This window comes from Lycium ferocissimum, chromosome 12, assembly GCF_029784015.1.
Source record: "Lycium ferocissimum isolate CSIRO_LF1 chromosome 12, AGI_CSIRO_Lferr_CH_V1, whole genome shotgun sequence".
In the NCBI taxonomy this organism is placed as follows: Eukaryota; Viridiplantae; Streptophyta; class Magnoliopsida; order Solanales; family Solanaceae; genus Lycium; species Lycium ferocissimum.
Genome location: NC_081353.1, coordinates 29150296 through 29160239, shown reverse-complemented (window position 1 = coordinate 29160239; position 9944 = coordinate 29150296). Strand labels below are relative to the sequence as shown.

The 9944-nt window shown below is 35.1% G+C and overlaps 1 protein-coding gene across 1 annotated transcript; it reads left to right on the top strand.

Moving 5' to 3' along the window:
- Nucleotides 1–1069: 1069 nt before the first annotated feature.
- Nucleotides 1070–1843, top strand: LOC132039180 (uncharacterized). The gene has a single exon (XM_059429720.1). The coding sequence runs from the start codon at nucleotides 1070–1072 to the stop codon at nucleotides 1841–1843; it is 774 nt and encodes a 257-aa protein (XP_059285703.1).
- Nucleotides 1844–9944: the final 8101 nt, after the last annotated feature.

The window sequence follows — 9944 nt, the reverse complement described above, 5'->3', positions numbered from 1 at the left end:
ATGTTGTTGCATGAATTATCGTGTAGATATTGGGACTGGGAAGACGAAAAATATCTAGAAAGAATTATCCAAGTCATCAATAAATTGACAAAAAAAAAAAAAGTTATTATCATTAGTAAAACAAATCTTTTGAAAAGGTAAAATGGTGCTCTTGTTTGTGAAAACAATCTTTAAAATATGGTTGTAATTGCATTTGATCTTTTAGTTATTTAATTTAGATGTAATGTAATGGTGGATGTATGGATCTTAATTGCAAATGTTTTTTATGTTTTGGAATGCAGTGATATTTCGTGCCATATTGTTGCTTTTGTGTCATAATATTTAGGAATTTCAGTGGATCAAATATGCCCCTATACTATGCGGAACTGCACAAATTTGCCCTCCAATATTTTTGTCAGGTTTCCGTTAACTCAAGGGCATGGATGACGCAAAACGTAACGTTACAGGCATGTGTGCACCCAACTTTTAACGACGGGCATATCCGTGTAATTTCGTATAGTCGAGGGACATATCTGGACCTTTTCCATTATCAGTTAACAGACTTAGTAACGTGTAACACACATAATGATGACGTAAGAAAACTAAGTGCGATATTTGAGGATAAAAATTGGCATGTATACTCCTAAAGTTAAGGGATCATTTTGAGTTAAAAATTTATTGAGTTTCTTAAAAAGATTTTACCTATTTGGATTTGTTTACTCCTTACAAAAACAACTTCAAGGTAAAATATTGAAATTTTGTCTATATCTACACAGATAACACTTTTTCCTTTTTAATACTTTACCACTTACACTATCAATCTATAATGAGCCACAAATTAGGAAAATTAATGTAATTTTCTTTTTTCCCTTATCAATCATAATTTGAGTTATAGTATATAGGTTTTCAAATTTCCAAATCTGTCTCTGTGTATGTGTGTGTATATATAGTCTTCACATATATACATAGTCTTCACATATGTCTTTCATCTAAATTCTCACTCTTTGCTTCCTGTCACCCATAAATTCACTAAGTCCAGTCCTTCTCAGTCTGTTTGAAACATCATATGGCGAGAGAGTTCATCAATACGATGCATTGGAACCGTTATTGTTGGACAATCGAGCATCAGAAGGATCTGCTCAAGAATGACCTCCCAAATTTACCAAAGGAAAAATTTTATGTTCTATGCAGAGTTCGAAAATTATACCTTAATTACTACCTCATGGAGGATGGTATTAGTTGGCGGTTCTTTAACCGCACATATTTCAACCATCATATTGTCAAACAGTTATGTTGCGACATAGAGGAACAAGACACATGGTTCAATAAGTTTAGTCAAATGCTTGAACATTTACATGTTCCTCTATGGTATCAACTAGACATGGTTCGAGACATCATAAATAAGGCCTCGTTGATTCTTCAAGAATATGAAAAACCTAGGAGAATCCCAATCGTCGTCGACATAATCCATCGTGTTCCTCAGATAATTTCAAAACCTTATCAAGATTATCATGAGGAAGCTGATGAGGATGAGATTGAGTTGATAGAGCAAGTCGCGACGAGTTTACTGACCTTGGAAGAAAATCGTGTGTTTGTGCCTGTAATTCCCGCATCGAGGGATGCCGTTAAAGCACTGGAGAAGGTGAAAGTGGAGACAATGAATAGTGAAAAGAGTTTTGGTGAAACTTGTATAATATGTTTTGATAAGTTGTTTTTAGATGGCGTTGTTGAAGTTACTCGCATGCCTTGCAAGCACCTTTATCATGGAGGTTGTATTGTTCAATGGCTTCAGAGAAATCATGTTTGTCCTGTGTGTCGCTTTAAGATGCCCGTAGGAAAAATATTGGGCTTTGATTTGGTTTAGGTTGAATGTTTTATTCAAAATAAATTAATTAATTAAATGGCAGGCGTTTGTGTTTCCATATTAATTAGTCTTTAGTATCTCCAAAAAACAAAAAAACAAAAAAAGTATAGATAAGGAAGATCAAACCTTATCTTACGTACTATCAAGTTTGTTGTTGTTTTTTTTTTTTTTTTTTTTTTTTGAGAAAGTTATCTGCATGGCGAGGGTTGGCTAGATCACTACCAATTTATTGAATATTAAAAAGTATACACATGTAATGTGAGGGGGACGACATGAGATTTTACCTCCATTTACCCTATATTGAATAATTAAGTCTGTTTTGAAAATAGTATTAATCCTTTTATATTTCTTTTTTGCGTGTTAATGACTATTGTTATTTTAGTGGTCTCTAGTGATCAACCAATATTATCGTTCTCATACTTTATCATGTTTATCTTCATTTTATTCTACTTTCTTTTTTGAACAAATATGTGGGAGAAAATACAACAAAATTGAAAATGCCAAAACAGATTTGTTGCAATAATAAAATAGCACTTAGAAGCTCACATGTTTTAACATGAGCCCTGATAAGCGTCAAACAAAAATGATGTAGTGAGTAATTAGTTTATCCATTTTCTGTTAAATATGTAAACGTTTATCTGTTTATTGTTGATGATCACATGATATCACATCCAAATCCCAGTTAGGGTGAGGAGGCAAAGCTTGTTGGTTCCAAAGGCCTGGTTAGGTTAATTAAGTAAAACTAAGTGGATTTAATTCCTCAGAAACTTTAGCCTAAACTAATTTTTCCAAACAATAGAAATATTATCAATTAATATCATAAGAAAATACAATATCATCATGGAAGTTATGTCTTGGAGAACATAGTAATATTCGAAGTTTGTTTGACAAAAATAATTCACAATTTATTTATTAATACCTTCGTAGGCAAACAAAGGAGGAATTGTTAGATACACAAAATTATGAGAGTTTTTTCTTTTCTTCTTCCTTTGTCAGTAAGTCCGCCACACTTTTTATGTATTCTTGTTGAGGAATATATTTGATTTGATTGTGAACTCTAATTGTCTTATCATTAAGGAAATATTGGACTATTAATATTCAAGTAAGCAAGTTCTACTCAACGTTTTTAAGGACGTTTTCTAAGTGACACCCAAGGCATGCCCCCAAGAGAGGTCGACTAAAAAATGCATCTAGGTGGATTGGTGGGGCGCAAGTATCGTGGAGTGTATGTCCCAAACCTTCCGGTCACTCGCACAGGCGTAATCCTCAACCTTAAGTGTGTTCATTTGAAATCTAAGCCCCGAGAATTTTCCCAAAGCGAGACCAAAATTGCTTATCAATAAGTCCGTTTTAATAGTTAAATACTAAATATTTGCTCAAAATTCAAAAGCTTTTTCTAAAATGTTAATCTCTTTTTATCGCTCTTTGTCTGCAAAGTACTACTTGCGAAGTTAAATCTTTGTCCTTGAACGCTTGCTTTGCTTCCACACTTGCGAGTTACTTCTCCAGATTTTTTTAGTGATTTTGACTCTTCAAGGAATCCTTTTTAATTTTATGATTCTTTTTGCTAATATTTCACCAGACAATATACTTTGATGACTTTTTTTTTATTATGATTATTAATAATAGTAAAACTTGAACAGTAAAGTATAAGTAAGGGGACGAGGCCTTAATTTATTAATTCTAACGATCAACAAATACTCTCTAACAAGCATGCAAAAAATATGAATCCTTTTATGTTTCATTTTCTCTAGTATGTTTTTTCCTTATAATAATATTTCTACATTATCATAGATCGTTTATCATTGTCGTCTTATATTTTATTTCCTTTATTGTTCTAATGATGTATAATGCTTCTTCTAAGTTATCCAATCATATATGACGTAGTTACTATCACAACTAGAAAACAAGGAATTAGCGACAGACAAACTTTCTTAGCTAAACAGCAAAATCCCATGCTAATCTCATTTAGCTGCGGATTAGCGACAAATTATAAGAAAATTTAATTAGCGAGGAGCTATTTAGCGACGTATTAGCTAGGAATTACCGACAAATTCTGTAGCTAATTCCATGTTCTCTTGTAGTGATGGAACACGTAGATTTTACTTAGCTTCCTTAATTAGTCCATCCAATTTGTGCAAAAAACGGTGTTTTGGCATCCACATTAATTTCCAGGGGAACTAAGTTGTTTTATTCTGTCAATCTTAGTCCATGGTATAAGGCAGTTTTGCTCCGGCCGAGCCATAAAACACAGAGGGACACTACTAAAGAAACGCTGAAAACTGACTCAAGAAGTTAACCTCAGGAGGTCGATTTTTCAGAAAAATCTGACCTCAAATCGGAGGTCGATAAAGTCCTGGTCGGAAAAAAATCTGACCTCGAGAGGTCGATTTTTTTAGTTCTTCTTGATAATCTTTTTTTGGAAATAGCGAACTCTTTTTTTTTTTTTTTTTTTTTGGGAAATATCAAACTCTGAAGGTCAATTTTCTTAAATTACACAATAATACAATGTGAACCCCGTCTTTACTGATAGACAATTGGGGCTTGATGATTTAAGATTTTGGTTTTTTTATTTTTACTCTTCAATTTCATTTTTTTTGCGAAAGAAAGACTGGCCTCCGGAGGTCGGTTTCTAAAAAAAATTGTAAAAACCAATCTCCAGAGGTCGGTTTTTTAATTTTAAAAATAACCGACTTCCGGAGGTCGGTTTGCACTTCTGAATTTTGGCAAAATCGACCTCAGGAGGTCGATTTTTCCGACCTTTTTTGGAGACAGGTTTTTAGGTCGATTTTTGGCGTTTTCTTAGTAGTGGGAGTTGTATTGGCCTGGTGTTGCCCCGTTAAAGTAAAAAAATTATATGGCACGCTTGAAAGGGGTATCAGTAGAAATTATGTTCTTTTTGTTGTGGTAATTAATTTTCCTTGTTAACCAAATATTCGAGAGGTAGAAGGGAAAGGAGTCCCATCAGTTGATCATATGTTTGATTTTAATGTTTCTTAGTTTCCTGATGAAATCCAGCCAGTTTATATTGGTCCTCTTTTAAATTCCCTCTAACATATTGTTGTTATTTTTGGAGCATTTTAATATTACATAACAATATAATTAAAGTGCCTTATTATGTTTTATTACTGCTCCAAGTTGGTGGCCTAAAAAATGGCAGAAGTGGCTTTCATTTCTTACGGCTTTTGGTTGGCAGAATGTGGCATCAAGTTGTTCTTAAATTCTCGTAACCTCCAACCCTTTTACTCACCCACATTCATCATCTTTAGTCTTGTAACTTATGTAACCTCTAAGCCATAATTATATTCTCACATTATACTCACATTACTACCCCACTCTTATCCTATTCAATTCAAGGATGATTTTGTTAACTATAAATAGTTAGTCATCCTAACCTTGTGAGAGATGAAAAATATTGGAGAGGTCTTGAAAAAGTGAAGATAAAAGAGAGTATTTTTTTTTTTTATGTTGAAGGAAGGTATTTTATGGTGGAGCTTTGGACTCTTCAACTAGTCCGGGGTTGGTTGAATCACACGATGTTGACGGGCTGTTGTATCTTGGAGGGGACAAATCAGAGTTGTACTGCTGGACCGGTGAAGATTATGCTGCAGTGGGCTTGAATCTCCTTAAAGAGAGCGAGATATCCGTGCCTCAGCCTGAAAAATATTTTATTCATTTTGTTCTTCATTGTTATTGTATTTTTTCAACTGTAATTTATTGTAATCTGTGGTAATTTCACCAGGAGATTCAATTTTGTTATAGTTTGAAAAATCACGGATATCAAGATAGGAGATGTCAACAGTATTCCGCTTCAACGTCGCTACTAGATATCTTTAAGAGATGGAAGCTAAGGGTAAAGTATTTTTTTTCTACTTGCTTAACTCAAGTGGAGGAAAGGTTAAAAACATTTTACCTTATATTTTTATGAATAAAGTGATACTACTTTTCAAGAGTATAAATAGTTATTTAAATTCTCAAAATAGTGGGCGCTAAAGATGTGAGAAAATATTAATCATGAAAAGTGATTTCTGCATCTTTGAGAATGTTTTAAAAAGTGTGGGAAGTGCGTGTATTCATCTTGAAAAATTCACATGTCTTTTTTACCTGAATGGTTGATCTTTGGCTCTAACATCGGTGTTGTTAAATTAAACTGAAAATATGTGTAGCAGCCTTTTTGATGAGAAATTTGAGCGAGGCAAATTTCATTCTTGGAATGAAAAACAAAAAAAAAAAAAAAAAAAAAAAAAAACATGTTATAAAACTTTTCTTAACCAGTCACATTATGTTTGAGAAAATTGTGAAGTACAATTTTGTGGATTGTACATGTGCTGCAACTCCTTTTGATTCAAATGTGTGAAAATGGTGTGATAAGTGAAAAACAAAAAAAAAACAAAAAAAGGAGTATGCTACTAAGAGAAAAATAATGAGATATGTGACTAATTGTGCTTGACCTGATATTGCGTGTGAAGTACCTAGAAGGTACAAGCAAGTCAGGTATATTTACTTGATATGAAAATTTGTGACTTGTTTTATAAAGAATTATCCTGCGGTACTCAAAGGCTTTTTTGATGCAGATGAGAACATTTGGTGCCGTTTGTTGGAAATAAAAAATTATTATTTGTAACTCTACCATGGAGGCTGAGTTTATTGCTTCAATTTCAGCTAGTAAAGAAGAGAACTGGTGGAGAAATTGATCTTATATTGAAAACCGATTCCTTCTATTTTATCATTGGGATAGCACCAATATTATTGGTAGAGTACAAAATCGTTATTGTGACGATAAATTCAGACCCATGAGAAAAAATATTATATTGTGAAATCATATTTGACAAATGGTATACCATAAAGATTGATTATGTCAAATCTTGTGATAATCTTGCAGATTCACTGACTAAGGCCTTAGCAAGAAAAAAGGTCTGGTGCACATCGAGGGGGATGGGATTAAAGCCAATAAATTACTGAGTCATATATAAGAAAACCCAACCTAGGAACTAGAGATCCTATAACCAAGTTTAATGGGAAAAACGAATCATCTGATGACGTGATGTGAAATGCACTAATATTTATTTTATTCCCTCCTTATGGTGTGAATGCATTTTCCTTTAATGATTTGTGGAGATTGAGTCTATGAACTCTTAGTGAAAATCTGTAGCTCGTATGAGTAGGGTGTTAAGGTTACAGGAGCACCCTTGACAGATTTCACCTATGTGAGTGTGGAGGTAGGCCGCTTCCTATGAGAATTGGGCTCGTTCTCAAAAACACTCATGAAAACCGGGATAGCACAAGGCCATAATGTGCTGCCTATAAAAGCTCATGTCAACACCTTGATTATTATGTGTAAGTAGTGATACTTTATTTCCCTTAAGCAGTCGTAGTTCAAGTCTGAGACCACTACGGCTCTGGAGTAGAGATCGTTGTTTTACTAAGTGGAGGTTCAATGCAGAGCACACCTTCATTATGCATAATAGTATCCCTTCAACTAAGTTGGTGATAACTCTCTTATTATAATATTAAAATGAGTGGGGGATTGTTGTTATTTTTGGAGAATTTTAATATTACATAATAATATTATTAAAGTGCCTTATTATGTTTTATTACTGCTCCAAGTTGGTGGCCTAAAAAAATGGCAGAAGTGGCTTTCATTTCTTACGGTTTTGGTTGGCAGAGTGTGGCCTCAAGTTGTTCTTAAATTCTTGTAACCTTCAACCCTTTTACTCACCCACATTCATCATCTTTAGTCTTGTAACTTATGTAACCTTATTAAGCCATAATTATATTCTCCCCTTATACTCACATTACTACCCCACTCTTATCCTATTCAATTCAAGGATGATTTTGTTAACTATAAATAGTTAGTCATCCTAACCTTGTGAGAGATGAAAAATATTGGAGAGTACTTGAAAAAGTGAAGATAAAAGAGAGTATTTTTTTTTTTATGTTGAAGGAAGATGTTTTGTGGTGGAGCTTTGGACTCTTCAACTAGTCCGGAGTTGGTTGAGTCACACGATGTTGACAGGCTGTTGTATCCTGGAGGGGACAAGTCAGAGTTGTACTGATGGACCGGTGAAGATTATGCTGCAGTGGGCTTGAATCTCCTTAAAGAGAGCGTGATATTCGCGCCTCAGCCTGAAGAATATTTTATTCATTTTGTTCTTCATTTTTATTATATTTTTTCAGCTGTAATTTATTGTAATCTGTGATAATTTCACCAACACAATGTGAACAACATGTATCATATGTTTAATATGATCTGATAGTATAAAGGAGAGTTTTGTAATAACCCACCAGCTCTTTTGGTCTAGTAAATTGTTGACGGTGAGAGTTTGTTCAGCCTTTGTTAGTGGACCATATATTAGGGAACGTATTGGTGACTGGTTCCCAGCTACTCTCTGTGCTTTTATTTTTTGCTTTCTTATGCTTATTTTCTCATTTCAAGAAAAAACAATGATATTGGATACCGACCATCCATTGATCAGCTTCGGCGGCAAAAAATTTCAATCAGAAGAATAGCCCATTATACAAGTAGAAAAACATTTTTTTGCCCAGATTACCCTTCTTTTGGGGTGGTCTTTAAATTTTGCCCCTCATATTTGTGGTCTTTAAGTTGTTTCCTTCGCTTGAAAAGGTAGGCGAATACCTGAGATTCTGGGTTCGAACCCTCGCTCAGGCATAAAATAAAAAAATAATTTCGCAAGGCAAGGCTGGGGGGCGCGTATGCCGAATCCGGCATACATTCCTTAAGGAAAAACTAAAGTTATGTCGGATCCAGCTTAAGTAAAAGTCTACCCCGTAAGGCAGAACTTTTCCTTAAGGCATAATTTAGTTATGCCTTATGGGGCAGACTTTTAGTTAAGGCATAACCAAAAGTATGCCCCATAAGGCAGAACTTTTCCTTAAGGCATAGACTTTGCCTTATAAGGCAAACTTTTAGTTATGCCTTAAGGAAAAGTTGGGCCTTATGGGGCATACTTTTAGTTATGTCTTATCGGGCATACTTTTAGTTAAGGCATAACTGAAAGTATGCGCTATAAGGCGGAACTTTTCCTTAAGGCATAACTAAAAGTTTGCCTTGAAAAGTAAAAAAGATAAAATATATGCCTCAAGGCAAATTCTGGCGGAGGGGGCAGAGCAAAATTCAAACTTTGCCTTGCGAATTTTTTTTAAAATTTTTGACTAAGCGGGAGTTCGAACCCGGAACCCATGGGTTTTAAGCGAAGGTCAAAACTTAAAGACCAGCAATTTGAGGTACAAAATTTAAAGACCACCCCAAAAGAAGGTGTAGAAAAATAGGACAGTTTATAAGGCCCATACCGAAGAACCGAACCGAAGCAATTTCGTTTCAACATTTGATATCTACCATTGAAGAACCGGAAACCCAAAAATCGAACCGAAATTTTGAAGAACCGCACCAAATAATTGAACTCCTACATACGATTATGCTCCCCCGTTGTACTACCATGAGATTCTTGCCCGACTTTCTTTCGGCTTAAGAAGATTGAGGTGAGAATGAGAATAACTTCGGAACTCTAGGGGAATGGAAATTTTTGGGACGGATCCCAAAGCTCTCCAACGTGTTGCGGAGCCTTCGGTCGTGACTGGGTCTTTTGGCTTACTTAGGGCCATGTGAAGCTTAGCTTGCTTTAGCAACCATGTGATGATTCAAGTTCGTGGTAGGGGTAGGAGCGGGGCGGAGCGGTAGCGAAACTCAGGTGGTAATGCAAGTGCGCAGTGAGCGTAGTAGCCCCCTCAGGCATGCTCTTTGTATAAACAAGCAAAGAGCTAGTGGAGCTGGAATGAAATATCATATGTAGTGTTGAATCCAATCTAAAGCTCTTTCGAACAAGCAAAGTGCTAGTGGAGCTGGAATGATATATCGTATGTAGTGTTGAATCCAATCTAAAGCTCTTTCGAACAAGTGAGGAACGAGTGACCACAAACTCTGCTTAAGCGCTCGACATGCAGCTAGCTTCAAACTTTCCGGATTTGGCTTCATCAACGGCGCCACAAGCAGCAGCTAACCATGCAAATCAAATGACGAGGAGCAACAAGAAGAAGGAAATAAAGACCTAGAGGGCCTAGAACAAGGTCAAGAAGTTAAACC

Coding starts and splice junctions, on each gene's coding strand:
- LOC132039180 (XM_059429720.1), top strand. CDS start 1,070: ATGCATTGGAACCGTTATTGTTGGACAATCGAGCATCAGAAGGATCTG.